General features: G+C 46.4%; 4 protein-coding genes across 11 annotated transcripts in view; 2 read left to right on the top strand and 2 right to left on the bottom strand.

Annotated features, from left to right (window-relative positions):
- Positions 1–7,334, top strand: part of LOC118302679 (granule associated Rac and RHOG effector protein 1) — a 30,662-nt gene extending 23,328 nt beyond the window's left edge. The window contains exons 8-14 of the mRNA XM_035629019.2: positions 1,473–1,570; positions 2,673–2,798; positions 3,555–4,639; positions 5,398–5,563; positions 6,102–6,239; positions 6,381–6,456; positions 6,712–7,334. Of these exons, the coding sequence (XP_035484912.1) occupies positions 1,473–1,570; positions 2,673–2,798; positions 3,555–4,639; positions 5,398–5,563; positions 6,102–6,239; positions 6,381–6,456; positions 6,712–7,077 (2,055 nt within the window). The 3' untranslated portion in view covers positions 7,078–7,334. The remainder of the gene's footprint in view (positions 1–1,472; positions 1,571–2,672; positions 2,799–3,554; positions 4,640–5,397; positions 5,564–6,101; positions 6,240–6,380; positions 6,457–6,711) is intronic.
- A 1,777-nt stretch (positions 7,335–9,111) lies between these two features.
- ss18l2 (ss18, like 2) lies at positions 9,112–10,187 on the bottom strand. The gene is made up of 4 exons (XM_035629026.1): positions 9,974–10,187; positions 9,683–9,759; positions 9,436–9,520; positions 9,112–9,348 (listed from the first exon to the last, which is right to left on the bottom strand). The coding sequence occupies exons 1-4, from the start codon at positions 10,040–10,042 to the stop codon at positions 9,301–9,303; spliced, it is 279 nt and encodes a 92-aa protein (XP_035484919.1). The 5' UTR covers positions 10,043–10,187; the 3' UTR covers positions 9,112–9,300.
- Positions 10,188–11,320: 1,133 nt separating this feature from the next.
- lsm14ab (LSM14A mRNA processing body assembly factor b) lies at positions 11,321–19,374 on the bottom strand. Of its 4 annotated transcripts, none has more exons than XM_035629023.2 (10): positions 19,060–19,374; positions 18,228–18,391; positions 17,109–17,262; positions 16,263–16,460; positions 15,861–15,941; positions 15,091–15,267; positions 14,403–14,559; positions 13,905–13,931; positions 13,361–13,601; positions 11,321–13,251 (listed from the first exon to the last, which is right to left on the bottom strand). In XM_035629023.2, exons 1-10 carry the CDS (start codon positions 19,181–19,183, stop codon positions 13,228–13,230), a joined length of 1,347 nt encoding a protein of 448 aa, XP_035484916.2. In that variant the 5' UTR covers positions 19,184–19,374; the 3' UTR covers positions 11,321–13,227. The 4 variants fall into 4 exon arrangements, with proteins under 4 accessions (XP_035484916.2, XP_035484915.2, XP_035484914.2 ...); XM_035629022.2 differs by having other exon boundaries at positions 11,321–13,248; positions 15,091–15,282; positions 19,060–19,373; XM_035629021.2 differs by having other exon boundaries at positions 15,091–15,282; positions 19,060–19,372.
- A 190-nt stretch (positions 19,375–19,564) lies between these two features.
- LOC118302678 (transcription initiation factor TFIID subunit 4-like) overlaps positions 19,565–21,730 on the top strand; it is an 82,851-nt gene continuing 80,685 nt past the window's right edge. For all 5 annotated transcript variants that reach the window (XM_035629012.2, XM_035629015.2, XM_035629016.2 and 2 more), the window contains exon 1: positions 19,565–21,606. In XM_035629012.2, coding sequence (XP_035484905.2) covers positions 20,046–21,606 — 1,561 coding nt within the window. In that variant the 5' untranslated portion in view covers positions 19,565–20,045. The remainder of the gene's footprint in view (positions 21,607–21,730) is intronic.

Consider the following 21,730-nt stretch of genomic DNA (forward strand, 5'->3'; position numbering starts at 1 on the left):
CAGTATTTCGGTCTTGTCAACTCTCAACACCACAGTGTAGCTGATACTGCAGAGCAGTGGAAAAAGAGTTGGCATGCCAACGTGAACGGGCCTGTTATACTTTGCCGACACTTCTGCTGAAGTTACTGAATCCTCTCCCCTTTGTGCGTCTACGGGTTTGGCATCTCGCGTCCCATTGTGTGTCAGATTTGTAATTGAGATGTGGAGATCTGTTCACTTGCTCTGAGGCAGCCGGGAGGTGTAAACAAACACCGGGGAGACACAAAAGGGAGTAAACACGCCTGCAGCATCTGGGTGAAGAATGGGCCTGAAAAGAAGAGTCGGTCACAGGGAAGGGAGGGGTCAGCAGCTAACTGTGCTAACTGCGAAACATTCCCTGGATGATGAATGAGTGCTCCGCGATGGTTCCTCGTCACATTCAACCTAAAATAGATCACAAGATGTGCACACAGCATCTATCTTCTCCCAACTTTTGAAACACTTGGATATATAAATCTTGTACACTCACTGTCCTGCACCATTCACACCCAGACAGTCTTTCTCCTGCTCCTTCCATGTCTCTTACCCTCACACAACACTCACACACTAAGAAACCTCCTTATCTGTTCTGTTCCTGGACACTTCCTACTCGAGCAAAGAAGTCAAAATCGTCTGTTATGCTGCCTGATCCTCCTCCCTCCTGCCCCCGGTGACCTTGTTGTGTATGTTTCAACGTGGCTGATAGTCTGTGTGTGTGTGTGTGTGTGTGTGTGTGTGTGTGTGTGTGTGTGTGTGTGTGTGTGTGTGTGTGTGTGTGTGTGTGTGTGTGTGTGTGTGTGTGTGTGTGTGTGTGTGTGTGTGTGTGTGTGTGTGTGTGTGTGTGTGTGTGTGTGTGTGTGTGTGTGCGTGCGTGCGTGCGCGTGCGCGTGTGTGGCTCTCTCACATGGGCAGCCCGGGGTTTCCAAGGATACACCTGCTTTTCAAATAACAATAGGGTAATTTCCTGCAATACAGGAAGTAGACTCCTCCCACCTTCCCTCCCTCTCTGTGACCCACCAGCGCGAGGAGCCAAGGCCACTTTCAAAGAACTTTCAAATACATTTGACTAGCAGCAGCAGGCAAAAAGGCTTAGCCCTTTGTTGTCACTGGTTGGTCGAATGTGTTCCGTTTTCTCAACATGAACCGCTTCTCGCTCGCTCGGTGGGAGATTTAGTTTGGTTGAAAAGCTTGCGGTGAGGTGTTACTGTGACTGGTAAGGGCTAAATGTGACTGCTTTACATATTGTAAAGGATAAAGCCGTCAGCGTTGTAGTAAAATAACTCCTCCCATTTGTTTAAATGCCATCCTAAATGAGTCAATGCATAGTACGCCATAAACCTTTGTGGAATGCTTCCACAAGCATGATTCACACTAAAGAAAAACAAGCGGCTGTGAAGAATGCGTTTCTGTCAGGAGATGATGATGATGTAGGTTTGTTTTGTGTGTCCCAACAGGTGGTTGTTGACACAGCTCAGATTGAGAACAAGGAGGCCTATGCTCCCCAGATCACTCTGGAGGGATCCAGGGTGGTGGTCCAAGTCCCTTCTACATGGTGAGTACAGATATTTTGGCAGAAAAAAACTCATTCTTAATGAGATCTTTTGAACATATGAACAAGACTTGATTTATTTTCCGTGCACAGTTACATGCACCAAATAGCTGATCATGTAGCAGAGTGAACAGACTGTATGTAAATCTAATGCACACAATCAGATTTGAGGAAGGGAAGAGTTGGACATTAGGGGATTAAATGTCAGCATGTTGATTGATAGTTTGGGTGTATACTAAAGATTCCCCTAAAGCAGGACATTAAACTGTCACAACACACTTGAGGAGAGCGTGAGAATATGGTTAATATACTGAAGTTAATAGACACCGACAGCTGCTCCTCCTCAATGTAGTGTTAACACATTTGCGTTAACCATACTTCAGGAGTATATAATTAAACTGAGATGCCGGCATGACCACGTCTTTAAATGGAAATGTCTTTTTTTGCGCTGCGGGGGAATCGTACTGTTTCCTCTGTGCGGTATTTCACAGTCAGTGCTCAGGACTGTTACATCTGTAACATCAACAGATGATCTTGTTTCAGACCAGGTCGAACCGTGACCCCTAGTTTTGATTTCAAGTTAAGTTTGGAATGTTAATCGAACCCTGAGCTTCTCTCAGGTTTATATTTAATGCACATTGTGATATTATATGCCAATATAGACCCTGTTTTGATGTATTTATGCCTTAAATAAACTCTGGACGAGCCCAAAAATTTTGCAGAAGGTCGTTGAGGAAACGCAACCATGACCTTCTTCATGTTCATACAGTTTCAGAACATTAACAAAATTTTAACTTCCCTTGGCATGGTTGAATGGGATATATTTATAGATCCATGACCGAGGCAAAATCTGTGTAATTTGAGAAACTGTGTTTCTTCAAAAGCTTGATTCTAGTTGTCGATGTTGGTTCACAGTCACGTGAAGTTTGAATCAGCATTCAGATAAGAAAACCAGCTTGAGAGCAGAAAAAGTTGTCAAGTCAAGTTTCAGAAAATGCACAGCGGCTTTTGTGTTGAAGACTTTGTCGGGACTGTAGTTCATGTCCCCCTCCTGTGTTTGTCTGTGTGTGCGTGTGCGCGTGTGTGCGTGTGTGTACATGTTCAGGTGTTTGAAGGAGGACCCAGCCACCATGTCCCTGCTCCAGCGGAGCTTGGACCCAGAGAAGACGCTCGGTCATGTAGACATGCTCTACACAGCTGTGTTCGACATCAACAGGTGGAAGGAGAGAAAGTAAGTGAATGTATCTTTTAACTTCCACAGGCAGCTGCACACGTGGTATGACCTCACACTTAACCTGAACCGAACAGGACCAGACCGTCGTTACCGTCTTTGGACTGTTGTGAATCTGTTGTGCGAACCCTGGCACCTACTAAACAATTCCATTAAAGCTGCAAATCTCGAAAAAATGCTGCACAAGACATTTATTTTCATCCTGTGACCTCTTGTCATTTTCGAAAAATGTGCTCAATTTTGCATAATTATAATAATTATATAATAATGTAAATGATAAATGTGTTTTTTCTGACGCCAGAGAAAAATAAATATACACGTATGAAGCATTAAAGTACACAGTGACCTGCTCTCAATCACAGGAATTGGATTCCTCAGGATGATGCACAGATGAAACAAGACAAAACAGTCCAATAATAATAATAATAATAATAATAATACTGATGAATAAATAAATAATGGTTTATTAAAGGGAAATTTGCCACATTTAAAACACAATTTAGAAATAAAATAATCTATATAACATGCAAGCTTACATAAGAGTCCCCAGTACAGTTTTTTTCTCTTGGCTCCCAAGAGATGTAAACTAAAAATTGAGGGGTGAGTGTAGTTGGCTGTGCTTCACCAGGCTTGAGCATCGCCTGAACTTGCAAAGAAGTGTTTCATTACTGTATCAATTACTTTTTTTTATTAGATACAATACAACACTGTTTGCTAATAATATTTAACTATTTGTCTGTCTCCTCCCCTCTGTAGAGAGCAGGCCTTGCCCACTATTCAGATGCAGCTGCAGCGGGAAATTCCAGACTACGTCGGCCATGTGGACCTTCCTCCCGGCACCAGCTCAAAGGCCTCCAGCGGACTGCCCAAAACAATATCCAAGCTGACTTCCAAGTTCACTAAGAAGGTCTCATCCAGCTCCAACAGTGGAGGCAGTTACTCCATCCCGAGCACCCCGTCTCGCAGCATGCTGACAACCAGTAGCTCTGAGGATAAGGCCAAGAGCCTTGGGCATGGTGACGGGAGGCTACAGAGTATCCTGCAAATGGGGAGCCTGTCCTGCACCCCTGACGCGACACAGCAGGGCCAGCTGGCCAACGGCTCCGTGTCCGACGACCAGGGGATGAACTTGCCGACCGACCAAGAGATGCAGGATGTCATCGACTTTCTCTCAGGATTCAACATGGGCAAATCTCAGCAGGCCTCGCCCCTGGTAAAGAGGAGGAACTCTGTGGCGTCTGCGAATCCCGCCGAGCTGAAGCCGCCGAGTGGACCTCCACCAACATCCCAGTCTGTCTCTCACGGTGCCCTACAGCCCCCAGCTCAGACGATGCCTCAGCCTCCAGCAGTGCAGAAGCAGCAGCAACCACAGCCACCTCCCCCGCAGCAACAACAACCCCAGCAGCAGCAGCCCCCTCCTCCTCCGCCCCAGCAGCCCTCTCCGCAGGCCCTGCAGTACTACCAGCACCTCCTGCAGCCCATCAGTCAGCAGCAGCCCCCTCCTCCTCAGCTTCCTCCTCAGCAGACCCCACCGCAGGTCCTGCCGCAGCAGAGGGTGGCAAGCAAATGGCTCGGCACATCGGGGCAACAACCTCCACCGCAAGGCCCCCCAGCAGGGCTGTCCCCTCTGGGTCCCATCGGGCAGTGGGGGTCCCCTGGACTGCCAGACCTGAGCTCAGACTTGTACAGTCTGGGTCTGGTCAGCACCTACATGGACAGCGTCATGTCCGAGATGCTCGGTCAGAAGCCGCAGGGGCCACGCAACAACACGTGGCCCAACAGGGACCAGAGCGAGGGCGTGTTCGGGGTCCTGGGAGACACGCTGCCATTTGACCCAGCAGGTGAGCTCCACCTTCCTATTACATGTTCATGGCCGGTCGCCAAGATCATCCACATCCAACCGGTTGACACATTTTTCAACAGGTTCGTTATAAGAGAAGAAATAATACAAAAATTAATGTGAAAACCAGAAAACGTTGCTTTAAAACAAACTACTGCCCAAACATGTTTTCTTGTTTGCGCAGTAGAGACAGCACTGACATCAGACCAGTGGGTTATGGCTAAATGTTGGTTGATTGTGGACGATTAAGCAAGAAAAATGTAATCACATGTTCATTATGGTACAGAACAGGGTTGTCGGTGTCCTGACTTCCCTCCAGGGCTCTAGTGAAAGCATCAAGATGTTTGCAGTCAGTAACCAGCTGACGGAGAACGTTATTCATGACATGCTGCCAAAATAATCCGATTTAGTTTTATTCATTACTATTCATATAGTATTTTCTAAACATTCAAGCAGACTCCAGAGAACATTTGGCTCTGATCTGACTTAATATAATTCCTATTGGACAATAGTATAAGCACCTGTTTTCCCCCCCTGCATTTGACGGTGTTAAGTCTGTGTCGGTTTCTATTTTTACAGTGCAGCAGACTCTTTTGATTGCAGTCGCGGCCCATTGTGCAGAGTTGACTTACGGCCATTGTAGTTTTTCTGCTACAGTCGACAGTCTGGCTGAACGGATTGAGCTCCGGGGAGCCAAAGAGGAAAGCTGAGGGTGTCAGAAAACTCATCGTTGTGTTTGTCCTCCCTTTCCATGCGCAGTCGGCTCTGATCCAGAGTTTGCGCGTTACGTCGCCGGCGTCAGTCAGGCCATGCAGCAGAAGCGGCAGGTGCAGCACATCCGTCGCCCCAGCAACACGCGCAGCAACTGGCCAATGCCCGATGAGCAGCACAGGACCTGGTCCCACCCGGAGTATTACAGCGAGGGGTAGGTATCAACACATGGCCTCTCCTTTACCTCTGATCCACTGCATTACAGAGAAAATACAAGTATCACAAATGTGAAAATCATGACACGTAAGATCCTAAATGCCATGTTTCATACATATATTTATTCATTTGTGTTTGTGTATAGTGTCGAACTGAAGGTTATTTAAAGCTTAGTTTCATCAGAGTAGTGTTGTTGGGCCATGTTATGATTGAATTATTCATGTGGCAGACATCATCGATACGTGCGGCATTTGCCATGTTTATCATGACTGTTAATTTTTCCCACAAGCATGAGTCACCGTCCTGCTCAGTCACTAATTCAGGCGAGGAGGCGGAAGTAAACAAGCCGCAGTCACCGCGGTCACGGAAACTCAATCGTAAACCCAGAGCAATCATGTTGAATAATTGCCACGGAATCATTTTTCTTAAACTGTGTCATCAACGAGTTTAGGTGTCTTCATCAAATAAATTGTAACACTGCATTGTCGACAGCACGATAGAGACGATGTTCACGCCTCTTCTGGTTGTGTCCTCAGCGAGGCGGTGAACAGCAGCTGGTCAGCCAATCAGGGGGACTCGGCCAGCTCCAGCGATGAGACGTCCTCGGCCAACGGAGACAGTCTGTTCTCCATGTTCTCCGGGCCAGACCTTGTAGCGGCAGTTAAACAAAGGAGGTGAGTCCCCAAACTCGTCCACTGTTGAACATCGGTCCTGTCTGCTTCACTTGTCCTGCTGGAGCTCAGCTGGGATCAGGTAATATTTAAATGCTTCATGTGAGCACTGATGAGGTTGGATGTGAATGTCTGTCCTCACAGAAAACACAGCTGTGGTGAGCCGGAGGTGTGCACCCTGCCCTCACCACCACTCCATCACATGGGTGATGACAGCCAGGTAAAATATGAGCTTCCCTACTACTCTCTTACCAGCTCACCCTACGTTTGATCGAAGAGCAAAACATTCAGAGTACTGATTCATTTCAGCCCTAAACATAAGACCACGGTAAAATTGGGGAAATATGAGCAAACGGCAGGACACCTCAGAACTGGACAAACATAGATTTGTCAGTCGGCTCTCTTCAGAATTAGTTGAACATTTTACTGTAGCAGTCAGAAACTCTAAGGCATTAACATTTGTATTTTTGTTCAGGACAGCAAAACGAAAACCTGGCCCCCCAAAGCACCGTGGCAGCACTCGGTCCACACCAATACCAACACCATGCCCAATCCAAGCTCTTCCTTGTACCAGATGAACATCCCTCCCTCCTCCCAGTGGAGCGACTCCATGCAGATGCTGCAGTCTCCCGTGTGGTCCACTGCCAGCGACTGCTCCCCCTCCACTGGCATCACCTCTGGATTTCCCTTCACCCAGCAACAGCAGCAGCAGCAGCAGCAGCAGCAACAACAACAACAACAGCAACAGCAGCAGCAGCAACAACACAAACCCATGACCAAGGGCTTTAAATCCTTCCCCCTCAAACATGAGCACAGGCCCTCCTACCTTCACCAGTACTGACCAATCCATAACGTCGAACGAGTTCATGGTGAAGTGCAGCGGAGGACCTGCCGCTCCTGTCGAGTGGGCCGAGCTGCTGCCTTTTACAGTCTGCACCCACTGAATTGGAAGATTTCAAAGCCTCAGAGGCAAAAATGAAGTACACACACTGGCTCGACACTTTTGTATCGATATTTTTCCACATCAAACATACCCATTTGGAAAAAAAAAGAAAAAAGACACATTTTGAAGTGATTTCCCGACTGCCATGTTTTAACTACGAAAGGTGCATGCGTCACGCCGGCAGCAGTTAGTCTAGTGGTCGTTTCTCTGTCTGTCGAGCCGACGTCTCCTCAGACAAGAGCTGGAGACGTGCACAGCCGTCACCCACTTGCTTCTTGCGGCTGATCGTGTGTGTGTGTGTGTGTGTGTGTGTGTGTGTGTGTGTGTGTGTGTGTGTGTGTGTGTGTGTGTGTGTGTGTGTGTGTGTGTGTGTGTGTGTGTGTGTGTGTGTGTGTGTGTGTGTGTGTGTGTGTGTGTGTGTGTGTGTGTGTGTGTGTGTGTGAGAGAGAGAGTGAGAGAAGGAGGGGTGGGGGGGATTACCAGGGGCAGGGCCTTGAAATGCTCTCATTTTGCCCATATTAATGAATATACTGTGTCTACTTAGCTGTAACTGCCAAATCTCACGCACGATGACTCAGAATACAGCTACCATCTACTGTTTCATAGCTTGTAAAATACTGAAGTTGAAATATGAATATTTAGTTCTTTTTATTAAGAGGCTTTGAGCAGGCTCAGCGTAAAATATAGTAAATCACTGCAGAGGTGTCATTTGAAAGAAATACTCTACTTTTTTTTTCTTACATTTTTTTTCCAACAACTGACCAGAGTTATGAATTATAGCAGTAACTATGTGCCATGTTGGTATTGATAGCACTTGCAGAATATAATCTCCAACCAAAGCGTTGTTGAGAAGATGAATGGTGCTGAGGAGACAAAAGCAGATCTGAGACGGTTGATTGACAGTGAGGCGCCACGCCCCCACTGGCCCACATCACACCCAGGGCGAGTTCGTTTCCTCCTCTCCGATTGGCGGTTGTTTTGCTCCAGATTGACACTAACTCCCATAAACCCTAACGTTTTCTTCAGTTGAATAATACAATATTTTTCTTGTACAATTATTGACAGTATTAATCTTATTTTTGTATTTTCTTACATGTTATACCATTACTGTATGCTAGTATTCTTGTAGCCATGTGACATGAAACATTATTTTCCACCTCCCAATATGTGAAAGAAGCACATTTTTTTCCTACAGAGTTGAACTACACCATCTATCTACAAAGGTTACCAAATATGCCATGCTCGACACTAAACCGGTGTGCGATGGGGGTGTTTTCGAAGCCCTTGTCTCTTCGGTTTCTATGGCGATGGGCTATATTCAAGAGCCCAGAATGTTATCTTTTTTGTGATGTTTGCGGATGCCAATGTTGCCTGTATTTATGAAATGACACCATGTTTTCAGAAAAACTAACATACTTAACATGTTTACAAAGAATAGTTTGCTGTATATACATATAAATATATATCTTTTTATAGTCAATGTGCTTTGCACAATCAAGATATAGGGTTTGTTGCTTTTTTGTCTGTGTTATCTCCCTAACTCTTGCAGCCTTTTTTTAAAGACATCATTACAGACCTTGGACTGTAACTGTTAGCTTTTCAGCTGTGTCAAATGGTTTACTAGTGGCTTCTACAAAAGATTAGAAAAAAAAATAGAATAAAAAAAATAAACAAAAACATGTTGCCCTGATAGAAGATATGAAGGGGGACTGCTTGGCTTATGTTGCTTATTGTTCTCTTGAGCTGGCAACTGAAATCTTTCCAAGTGTACCAGCAATGCAAAAAATGAATAAAAATGACTAGCAATTAAAACAAGCTGCCTCTGAAGTTTTTCTACTGAATATGAATGCGGCCTCAGCTCCAGTATTAAACATTCACTATAATGTGACTGGGCTTCATGTGCACTGGTTAAAATCTGACACAACAACCAAGAAAATTGAACGGCATTTTTAATACACGTAAGAGGATTCAAAGACATGTTCTCACAATAAACATCAAGTGACCTGACACCAATGATGCTGACCTGGGTAACATTACTGAAAGCAGCTCTACTTCATCAATAGATTTCTTTGTAAATTATAATAATTCTCCATCTGTCCCAGGACCCACTGCCAGACGTCGTCACGAGGGTCCAGCCCCGTTCGCCGCTGACGTTACACTAGATGCAGACTGGAAACACAAACAACACAAGGAGTGTAAATAACCACTGATAGTTACAAATACAGTGGTGACCGATGCAGTGTGTGTTGCCGTTACCTCGGAGGAGGGGGGCGTGGTGTCGGGGCTGGCGTCCGCTATGGTGGCGAGATACACGATGTTGCGGTGCAGGATCTGCTGGTATCTGTTGGAAAACGAAGAGCAGCAGCAGCAGCTGACAACGCATCTCACTGAAGTGTGCGCACATTTTGATCGGTGACTGATCTGAACACGTTTGAGTCAACCGGCGCAACAGGCTGCGGCTCAGTGACGGCCAGTGCTGCTGCCGCCGGCGGCTCGGACTTACTGTACACACTCCACCGCCCGGCCTTTCTGCATGTACTCGGTGATGCATCGGACCAACTGGTCGTTTTCGTCCAGCAGCTGAGGCAGGCGAAACAAAAAAAATGTACAATCGTTACTGTGTCATTTTTCCAGGAAACAGTAAAGAAACTGTAGAACATTAGATGAATCTATCGACAACTGCAGCAGCTAGCTAGCTAGCGGCTAACTGCTACCGCTATCAGGGGACAGGGGCTACCACCTAGTTAGCTAACAGCTAGTTAGCTTGGTTAAACACCCGCAGCCGTCGTCTCACCCTCTGTATAGTCTCCTGGTTGATTTTCGCCTTTCCTCTTTGTTTCCTTGGCACAAAGACTATGGACATGTTCGTGCAGTCAACGTTTACCGCTTATTTGCGTTCGCTGTATTACACCAAACCATAGATCTATATAGATATATAGCTATCATAGATAAAAAACCGCGGCTTCCGTCCCGAATTTTTCTTCACGTTTGTTGATGGGCAGCTGCGTTGTTCTGGGTGCGTTTGAGCGCCTCCCCGTGGAGAGCAGCGGTACTGCAACCCCACACTGAGAAACTGCCTTCAATTTCAGCACAGTTTTTAAACTCAACGGTTTATTGTATTTGACCGCGGGCGCCTGTTATTTAAGGATAGCCACGGTGTTATAATTCAAGGAGTGCTTGTGTATAATATGGATTCTTTTATTGAACTGCCAGTCCTCCTCACTCTGTCCATAGGATGGCTCCTAACCCTTTGAGTGACCCCCCTGACCTTTCGTCAGGCACCACACCAAAAGGCCCTCATTCGTACTCATCCACAACCACTGCCAGCAGCAACACATTCTGTCCTCAGTAGATTAGCTCTTCCACTTTGAACACTTGTGCCACCCGCAGGCCAGGTTTGTAAAAGCTGATCAGTCGCTCCCTCTACAAGTGTCGACAGCGTCAACAAGTGTCCACTTCATTGAATCCCTATTTTATTTAATGCTCTGTGAGGAGTGTTTTGGAAACAAAGGACAGTGTGTCCTCTCATTGGTTTTAGCAGAAATTGTATTTAAAAATAAATTTATGTCCCAAAGAGTATAAATACTTAATCAAATCAACTTTCTAAATGTCTTTATTGATGGTTGTTTATTTTTATTTTGACAGGAACAGCACAAGTATAACTAATGACATTATGGGCTTCAGTCAGCACAATGTCAGGGACCAAGCGGAGTTTATGCCAGTTTAGCCCTTGTTAATGTTATTCATTACATCTGATGAGCACTTAGATACAAGTGATTTCCCCTTTACACTGAGCCAGAAGAATAAGGGATGACTACTGATTGACAACAAGCAACTTGCGCTGTGTCTGAACTTATCCTGATGGCACACAATCAAAAAATTACTTCCAGGTTCATGTTATTAAAAATGATGTTTCTATTACCAGCGTGCATCAGAAATAAAATGACTGATCTGTTACTGTTGCAATCAAGTTCTACTTTGAGCAAAGTGACATCTGAGACATGCATGTAAGGCTTTTTGTCATCAAACTATTTTAGTTTGTTTTTGGAAGAACAGTAGGACGTTGAATTAGTCTTTTCTTACAAAAACAATAAGTTAGGGTGACATGGATAAAAAAAAAAAAAGATAACAGAGACATGGCTATTGTACAACTCTTTATTCGATGTAAAAACTCAATTCTGCTGATATTCTCAAGAAAACGATTCCTGGTTTACAATTCCAGTGACTGGAAGGAGTAACAAACATATGAAAACACACGTCAGCTTTGAATTGCTCGGTAATACTTTTAGTCTCAAATTCAATCTCGCTGGTTATTGTGAAAGCCCCTGAAAAGGGATGGATTCTACGGCTTTCATGCAGTGGTCTGCAGTCGACAATATCCAGTTAAACAGCACATATTCAACTGGGCTGCTTGGTTTCAAACAGCCACAGCTGTAGAAAGGATCTATTGCAGCTTGTAGTGCTATCAATACTTTACCTTCAAGTTAAAGGGAGAGCTGTCAACAAATTAAAGTACTATCAAATCAGAGCCAAAAAGAAAAAAAACAATCATATCCCACCTCCCTCCCAACACACTGGCACCACATCCAGTTCTCGTCCCTTTGATCACACATCGGGAAAAAGAAAGTCACTCCAGAGAACAATCACATTGACCATAATGCAACAAGAGGAGCTATGGACAAGCCGGAGGTCTGGTAGCTTTCAGAAATGCTGTCACCGTTATCGAGACATCATTCAATCCGCTTACAAGATTCCCATTTTCAGTAAACAATCACAACAAGTACTTAAGTCTTGCAGTGGAAAACAGCTGCCTGTACAGACAACAAAAACAATGTCGATGACACAAGTGTAAGACAAAGGATGCTGTTAATAAAAATAAAAAAGAGAAAAATGCTTTGACAGATGGCTCATTATGTTTCGGACATGGAAGGAACGTTTTAAAGAGTTACTGAAATGTGAAAACATGACACGTGGCTGACAATTTTTTCTATCGCAACCAATCCCCTCATATTCTTTTTGGCAAAAGTTGGGAGCATCCGTTATCCAAATCCAACTTGTTCATCCTGACCGCATGTTTGGAATAATTAACTCGAGGCCTCCGTTTCCTAAGAACTTCTAAAGGCGCTTAAAGCGATTGACGAGTCTCTTTCTGACACTAATCACGGGAATGCTCCTTTTTTAGTCAACTGTATAAGCAGACCTGCTCAAAAAAAGTCTAGTAAACAAATACTTCTAAATGATTTGCTGTGAAGTCCCCACACCTCAAACGACTGGCTCCTGTTGGGTTCCTGCATCAGGCTGCCTTCACATAACCAGCTACAGAACTAAAGCAGAAAAAAATTCATCTGATGTGGGAGGTCCGAGGGGACGAAGCCTGATCTAACGATTCTAACTACCGAGCACTAGTTTCTAAAAAACACTAGGAGGCGGGTCCGTCTGTCGTTGGTTTGCTGGAGGGCACGAATTAGAAGATGAGCTAGATATACATTCATTCATTCATTCCAGAATTCAGCTTGGATTTAGTTTCTGTCAGTTGGCTTTGACCTCACCAGTTTATTGAGAATGAATGGATGATAGAAGAACCACACATGGTAACCAACATTAGTCTGAGCAGGTGGGAAAAATATGGTGCAACAGGCAATGCAATGAAATTTGGTGCCCCCCGAATATGATCAGAAAACTGAAAGAAAATAAGAAATAAAGCTATGGATCACGTGAACCGTGATCTGCTCACAGTATCAGTGGGCTTTCTGCATACAGCTTTCAATATCAAAGACGCCTTCGGAAAGAAATGAACTTGACCGATGCAAAAATACAGCGTCACTCCGAAGCAGTGTATTGACACATCTTGTCCATCTGATGGCTGTTTATCAAACTAAACTTGTGTACTCTCACCCCCTGATGTCTAACGGTCAACCCCGGTGCTGGTGACCGAGAAGATGTCTTCATTTTTTTTCCTGTCAAATGTGGAAACCAAAGAAAATTTCTTGAGCTGGAATAATTTCACGATGAGGGGCTACAGTTCTTTTTGGATCCATTGCTCTTGCACTATGCAGCCACCTTGTTATCCTTCTGGAAGAAAAGAAATAACAAGTTAGAACTGCATCAGAGTTCTTACACGTCTACTGCTCTTCCATAATACTTTTATACTGTGCAGAGCACATAGAAATGATATATATACCCTGTATTCAAAATCAGAGAAATCCCGGCCTCCTCTGCCACCTCTGAATCCGCCTCTGAAACCGGGTGGGGGACCCCGGGGTGGCCCGAAGGAGCCCCTGCTCACCGGTCGCCCTCTGCCTCCGCGGGGCCCCATGAAGCCGCGGCCACGGAAACCCCCTCTTCCTCGATTGTGCCTCATGGGGATGCCGAACGTCTCGGCATTCATTCGCCTCTCCTCGGCCCAGTTTGACCTTCGATCCCTGACACGCACACACACAGACTCATCAGGCTCCATCTTTCTGGTCAACAAAATCAATGAGACGTGAAGGGAGGCACCGCAGACTAACGTGGCAATTTTGGCTTTTACATATCCTGATATATTTATTTCAATATTATATTATAATATTATACATATAATAATATAATATAATATAATATACATACTCATGAGGTCAATATCCAAAAGCATTCGATGTTTCGGTTAGTGCGTTTACTCTCCGTGCCAACATCCCCTCCTTCACCTGCTGTACCTCTCCAAACACAGCTGAGAAAATGTGACTTACCTTGAAAATCCTCTTTCACCCGATTTACTGAAAAAGATTAAAAAAACAAAAGTCTTTTAGTGTTATGTTTATCTGTTTATAAAATGTATAGTCAAATAGAGAAACTCTTCAGACTAATAGTAGCACTGTAAAAAAGGGAGACAAGAAAGAAGTTGGTTTTCTAAAGAGGTGCTCACGGAGGCTCCAGCAATAAGATGCCGAGTAGTTCTGGAAAAAAAGTTGGTTCTGTCTCAGTACAGTCCTACACGTGAGCCAACCCACATGAAAGTGCACGACCACGTGCAAAGTCTACAGTTAATCTCAAATTAAAGCAAACGTCTTCTGCAAGGAGATTCTTCTGACTTGTAAAATCCTATTTCGTGTCTGACGAAGCCTTAAAAAACGGGCCTCTGCTTTTTGTGTAATCCTCTGTACCAACACTTGCTTTTGTTGCAGTGTGACCATCAGTCTGAACACAGTGGGGATTCGGGTCCATCAAAAAGCAACACAACAAGGTACCTTTCAGCGTTACTGGACAAGTTATCAAAGAAGGACTTGGTCTTGTCATAGTAACATGGGTTGTTCACAGCCTCCTCCTCCTCAGTGGCGGCCTCATTGACCGGATGTTCTGAGTCAGCAGTTTCTTCTCCGTTCAGCGGCTTCTCAGGCTTGTCATCTGTTGTGTTGGAAGACATTTTGTTAAAAAAAAAGAAGATGTAAAATCCCTTTAACTTAAAGGAGCAGTCAGCGATTCTGGAGGAAGTTTGTTTCTCTCTGTGTTGTTGTTGTGACTTTACTGCTCTGGCCGGGCTGCTAATCCGAACAGCGCACTGACCACTAGGCAAAACTGTGGAGTTGCAGCACCACCCGCCAGCACGGTTCTGAAGGTGTCGACGAGTGATGTTTACAAACTGCGCTCGCAGTGTTGTACCACTTTCTTTTCTTTCAATTTACGGAGCCTGGGCTGCGCCGAAAACCCCGATTTTTTTCCCGCCGCACACACACACACACACAGAACCGACAGTTAACGGACGTGCATTGCTTTAGAATCGCTTACTGCCCCTTTAATAAAGTGAACATCAGAGCTGAGGAATCACACGGTCACATTGCAGATACCAACAGTGAAAAAACATTTCACTTCTAGTTACTTCTTGAGTTTTCACTGGCAGAAGTATTGATAGGATAAACAACTGTGTTGAAGCTGTACCTTTCAGTTTGAGCTTGTTCTGGAGCTCTTTGTCAATCTCATCTTTGTGAAACTGGGCGTTGGCGGTCTCAAAGTCAAAGTCTTCATCGAACTTCATGGTGCCGTCCCGGCGCAAGTTCACTTTGCCTCTGCTACGGTTTCCTCTTCCGCGTCCGCGGCGGAGGGGCAGAGCGCCCGCTGGAAAATACAAATCTAGTAACATTCAGACATTTATCAATTAATTTATTGATTATTTTTTCAATTAGTCGATTAATCTAACGATCCTTTTTTCAATTAAACTGACGATTATTTTCTGTTTAGTCGATTAATCCTTTGGTTAACTTATCAAAAAAATTATATATACATATTTCTAAATGAATGAAATATATGGGTCAGATTAAATGAAGATGGAAGACAACATAAATAAAAGATTTCATTATTGCCTAAAAAAAAGAAAACATATTTAGAGTTAATATTCTCTATGTAACAATGCAGATGACGTAAAATAAAAACTTCAATACACAATCCATAGCACAACATCTGAAAATTTCATGGTGATGAAGTGAAGCAGATGTCTGCAGTTTATATGGATGAGAGATGGTTGAAGCAATGACCAACAATATGTATCGTTATGTGAATATGAAATGACCTCTATCGAGATAAAAGATTTTGGTCATATTGCACAGCCCAATTGTTAAGTAATAATAGTCCATATTTAATAGATGCTACTAACAAATGAACATTTCACTTTAGTGTGTTTTAGGTATTAACTGATGGTGCAGTTTACTCACCAGCATGACGCTTGTTGGGATCCCGGTTTTCAACGGCACCGTGTTCAACATCTGGCTGTGACACTTTCTGAACATCAGGAGCTGAGCCGAGAACAAAGAAAACGTAAGCATCAGTTTAACTCAACATAACTTTGTAATGATATGATAATGATAATAATGATATAGAACAGACATTCTGTGCAACACAAGCATGAGCTTCTGACACGGTGCAGGTTCGGCAGTAAGCAGGCTTCTCTGGGCTTGGCTCAAGAATCTCTTGAGCCAAAAAAGTTGAATTACTTATACTATTTTTTATAAATATCCCTACACCTCTGGTCATCAACACCAGTGCTTGGCAGGACTCTCGCTGGACTTTCATCAGTGTAAAAATGTCCCCAAAAAAGCTTGCAACGAATCTCTCACCTTTTCGCTGCTCCAGGAGGTCTGGGGGCTTTTGGCTGCCAGTGATGGTGCTGGTGGGTCTGGTTGGGCCTGCAACCCCTGTCTGACTCCTCTGTCCGACAGGTGCAGGTGGCACTGGGGCAGCTGACGGTGGGGCATGCACGGCCTGCTCCAGGTTGGGGCCTTTCTTTAAAGAGTCCAGCAGGGGACTAGTGCGTCCTGCAGAAACAACAAAGTGTGATTCAAGCTTCAGGATTTTCTTAAAAGCAGAGGCTTATTAGCTTACAACCTAGTTTGTTTTTAAGCAGCTGACAGAGACAACTAAAACATCACATACAACATAATGTGAATGTGGCAAAATAGCTGGAAATAATCAATGTAACTCAGATGAGGAAGATTTTATTTCATAATAATTTATTTTGTTCCTTTCAGCGTAATCCAAGATTCAAATGATCAAACTGACATCTAATATCTAATAAGGCTGATAAGAAGAAACATTGTCATTGTGGTGCATTATTCAATGTGTGTGCCACTTTACAGTGTCATTTAATATCAGGGTTTTATGTCGCCCTTATTGAGTCCATCTGCTCTGTCATGTTTATTTGGTTCATTTATTGCATTTATATGTAAAAATATCAAATATATAATATGGAGGTTTGTTTGATTTGGTATCTTCCAGACAACTTCTGCTTTTTATTTGTTTAAGTTTGAAAATCCACTAGTATATAATCTACAGAGTTTATTTTTGTCTCAAGTAATATTATATCATTATGTGTGACAAAGAACCATTTTCAGAGCTCTCCTTCATGGTGCATCCCTCAATTTCGTACAGTGAATAAACACGTTTGAACAAGAACTACTCTTTACCTCCTGCTCCAGCAGATTCAAAGTGCTGGGCTGCAAGGGGGGCCACACCAAACTGGCTGTAAGGTGGGACAGGAGCACTGCTGAACGGAGCATAGGAACCAGCGGACTGGAATGATGATGCTGCTCCTGCGGCATTGCTGGATCCAACTGATGACTAGAAAAACAAATACACAGCCCACTGTAAAAAAAAACATGACAAGACCTACAGCAGTTTCAAACAAATTCACATGGGTTACTCGGGTGGAATGATTTCCTTTTAATCTACTGAAATCAGCATCTGCAAGATACAAATGTGTAATTGTAGTTCTGACCAAAATGACAGCTGCAAATGTTTGTGCAAGGCTCACACACACCGGCTCCATTCCTTTTCACCAGAGTCATGCCGGACAGTTTATGATTAGATTAATGAAAAAAGAAAAGAAAAATACATTTACACAGTATGAGCTGCAAATGCAAGGCGTTTCATTTAATTCATTTGACTGATGGAGTAGTTGAGGTCGTACTTAAGCCTCAGCAACAACAACAACAAAAGAACTTCTCTCTATGAGCATGTGATAAAGTTGTCAGAGTCTTTGCAGTGTTTTATTTTTGTTTTCACCAACAGAAACTACACTCAGTCACGGAACTGCGCTGTTGACAAAAACATTACAAAGACAACTGTTGTAGAGTGTCCTTCGGTGTCTGGCTGTAGTTTTTCTAAAACCGCAGGGGTTTTCAGTGATAGCGCGGAACATGCGAGACAAAGGTTGGTGGCACCAGCGCAGACACGCGGACTTGTTGCGTGTGTGGGTAACGGTGACTGTTCTACTTGAGCGTCTCAGTAAGCCATGATGTGTGACAGCAAGCCGGCGAGCGCCGTGTGAGAGCCCCGCGCTCAGAGCGGCTAAACGGATTTCAGTCAGCGTTTATTATCTAACCATTTACTCTTGTACTCTTCCCTCTGAGAAAACAAAATGTCTTTGCCTCGATGAGAAAGTGGCAGGGCAGTGGGCAGGATTGCCCCAGGGGTTGAAATGTGTTTAGTGAAGATTCCCTGTGTCTGTTATTTGGAAAAACGACGGGGGGAATGTCATTCTTCCAGCTGTTCTACAGTGCAGAGGAGCAGGCGGGTCAACTTACCTGGACTATGGCAGGGTCCTGAGGCAGGTTGCTCGTGCTCTTGGGCGGCTCGCAAACGGTCAGGTCTTTTATGTCACTTCCGCGGAAGATGATGTACTCGAACACTTCCTCCCGGGGTGGGATAGGCCTGTCAGTGGGCCGATCTTCAGTGCCGAAGGAGCGAACTGTTGGGGGGGGGCGGGAAACACAGAATAGTTTGAATTACCTGACAACAATTAGTCCCTTTTTGTATTAAAGCTGTTGAGAAGTGTTCTTTAACGAGGCCACTGTTAAACAGTATGCTGCTTTACGACGGGGAAGAAAAAGACCAAGACGTAAACCAAAGTGAGCCTTTGATGTTTGTCTTCAAAATTAAAAAACAACAACAAAAAAAACCGCATCTCAAAGTGCAGTGTGCGACACAAACCACTTCCCTCGGACCGTGGGAGAACCATCTGTAAGTACACGCGACACGACGACGGGTATCATCTTGTGTCTACGTCGCTCGACCTCACTGGGAACACACAATGAAATCTAACTTCCCTGAAAAAACAAAACCCCACCAATAAATCACAACTACTTAGAAACAAGTGTTTTGCGGTAACAGGGACCGCCTCTCCCCTGTAATCCAGCCGGTCCTCGGCCCCCGAGGGGCAGATCCGTCCCGAGAGCCGAGGCACGTAAACAAAGGACGCGGAGTGTGAACCGCAGCGACACTTAGCCGTTAGTCGGCTAAGGGGGGCTAACAGACGGAGCTAACTGCGCCGACATTAGTTCCGAGTCTATAGTCGCCGTGTCGCGACTGCGGGGCGGCGCAGCGGCCATCGCCGGGGGCCGCGGTCCCCTCTCTCACCCTTAGCGAGAGCCACGGTCGAGTTCTCGGTGTCGATGGTGTACAGGATCCCCTCATAGCGAATCTTGGCCTTGGAGATGAGGCTGATCTTGCTGCCAATGTACGGCGTCCCCCCTCCGCTCATGTTCGTCCTCTTGCTTTCAACTGAACACGTCCACGAGACACCGTCTGCGGTCCAACGTGCTATCGGCTGCGGTTTTTAAAAAAAAAATCTTTTTAAATTGTTATTATTCCAGAACTTTTAGTTTGCAGGCGACATTCGACGGCCTCGAAAAGTTCCGCCGCGGTCCGCACTCACTCGCCTCTGCGCTGCTCTACCACGACATGGCCGTTTGCATTTTCCTTCGCCCGCCGCTAAGGATGTTGGGAGAAAGGCCGAGGCTCATTCCTCCAAAGTTGCCTCCTCGCCCACCCGCTGCTCCCTGCTCCCCTAGAGGAGAGGGTCCTCTATTAGTGAAACACGGTCAATGCTTATATCTAAAAACTAAACGCGCAATGTTATTTTGTTATTTTGTTACTTTGTGTTGGGAAGAAAAGTAGCGGATCAGTTAAGGGACGTTTAGCAGCGATTTGAGATTCGGCCATTCTATCCCATCGCGATATCACACGGGATCGCATCCTTCCCCGCTATTTCGTCAATGATGGAGAATACATATTTTTTTTAGATGTAGAGAAATAAATACAAACCACACGCATATTTCTTGTGCTTAACGGATTTCATTGTTTTTATTCACAAATAAGTAGGTACACATTAAGCACGTCACATACGGTTTGCGATGGTTCACGAAACTACGTGGGTTTTCACCTCCTTCAAAACATTCGACTTAGAGAAAAAACATGAAATAGAATACATCGGGGGTACCCGCCCCCTCCCCATCCAATGACGTCAGAGCCATTCCCACAATGCCTAGTAACACGCAGGCGCACTGTAAAAGAAAAAAAAAAAAGAAAAAGAAAGAAAATAAGACAGCTATCGGTGATCAGAGATGGCGGGCGCCTCCGACCCCCTGGAAGATATGCTCTTTTCAGAGGTGGATGAAAAAGCCGTGAGCGACCTGGTGGGCTCGTTGGAGTCGCAGCTCTCCGGCCAAAGCAACCCCGCGAGCAAAACGGACGAAAACGGAGGCGCTGGCTCCGTGGCCCCCGCGAACCATCTCTCAGGCAAAACGCTACCAGCTCCGCTGGGCACCACAACACTGGACCAACAACAACAACAACAACCGCGGCGGCGTAACAAACCCGAGATGCGCCAGGAGGTCAACTCCAACGACGTCGGTGCGGATGCGACTGTCACACCTCCTGTCCGGGGCTGCTGCGCGCCTCCCGGCGAGCCCGCCGCCGCTCCGGCTCCCGTGTGCGCGAACGCAGCGGGCGGCGGCGCGTCGCGATCACATGGAGCATCCATCACAACACCGACCGCTGCCGGCGTGCCGACGCCGGCGTCTCCGCCCGCCAGCGTCGGCATCAGCATGAGCACCGCGGCCGGCCGCGGCTCGAAGGTCGCTGCCCCGGGCACAGCAGGCGAGACGTCGACGGAGGCGAACCCGGCCAGGAAACGCATCGCCGCGCCACGGAGGAGCGCCTCGTCCCGGGCGAGGAGCTTCAACGGCGCGGCGGTGACGACGAGGAGGAACAGCAGCAGCAGCAGCAGCAGCGTAGCGGTGGCCGACGGCGCCGGCTCTGTGGATCCCAGTGCCGCTGCGACGAACTCTTCTCGGCCGGTGACATCCTCCATCAACACGTCCACTTTCACCGTGTCCAACGCCAGCCTGCCCGTGGGTCAGTCGGCTATTGCCCTGGACCGGGGGACTCCCACCATCGCCCTGCACAGACTCCCGAGTCACATCGTGGCCAGTATAGCCCAGAACGGCAACGGGACCAGCGTTTCGGCCCTGGTCCAGCAGGGCGCTGGCGCGGCACCCGGCGCCTCCTCTCCGGCGCCGCTGGAGAACCACAGCAAGGCGGGCGCGGACCCCGGGGCTTCCAGAACAGACGAGTGTCAGTCCAAAATTGCAATGTCGAGTCAGTCTGTCGGTGTGAACTCTGTCGTGACCACTGTTCCCCCTGCACCTTCTGTGGCCACGCCGACAACGACCACGGCAGCAGGAGCCACGACCACCACAACAGTGACCCGGCCTCTGAGCTCTGCCACGGCCACTGCGTGTGGCACAGTGCTGGCGACCAGTCCTGCATGTGGCACAGTGCTGGCGACCAGTCCTGCATGTGGCACAGTGCTGGCGACCAGTCCTGCATGTGGCACAGTGCTGGCGACCAGTCCTGCATGTGGCACAGTGCTGGCGACCAGTCCTGCATGTGGCACAGGGCTGGCGACCAGTCCAGCGTGTGGCCCTGGTCAGACCACATCGGTGACCAGCACTGTGAGCACGGTCAGGCCCTCGGCTCCCTCGCCATCACCTGCGGGGGCCACATCTCAGCCCCGTCCCGGACTCCCGGCACCTCAGAGGGTCGTAGCCCCCCAGCTGATTGTCAGACCGCCTCAGCAGCAGACGACCATTCAGCTGCCCCCTGGGTTCACCATCCCACCGGGTAAGGGGTTGGCCGGAGTTTCGGGGACAAGGTGCTGTCAACGCCTGTGTGATGACAACCCAACCTGAGGCTCAGGGGCTTAGTTGTCAGTAGGACACAGACGTCGCCCGTCGTCATCTGTATG

Source organism: Scophthalmus maximus, chromosome 4 (genome assembly GCF_022379125.1).
Source record: "Scophthalmus maximus strain ysfricsl-2021 chromosome 4, ASM2237912v1, whole genome shotgun sequence".
In the NCBI taxonomy this organism is placed as follows: Eukaryota; Metazoa; Chordata; class Actinopteri; order Pleuronectiformes; family Scophthalmidae; genus Scophthalmus; species Scophthalmus maximus.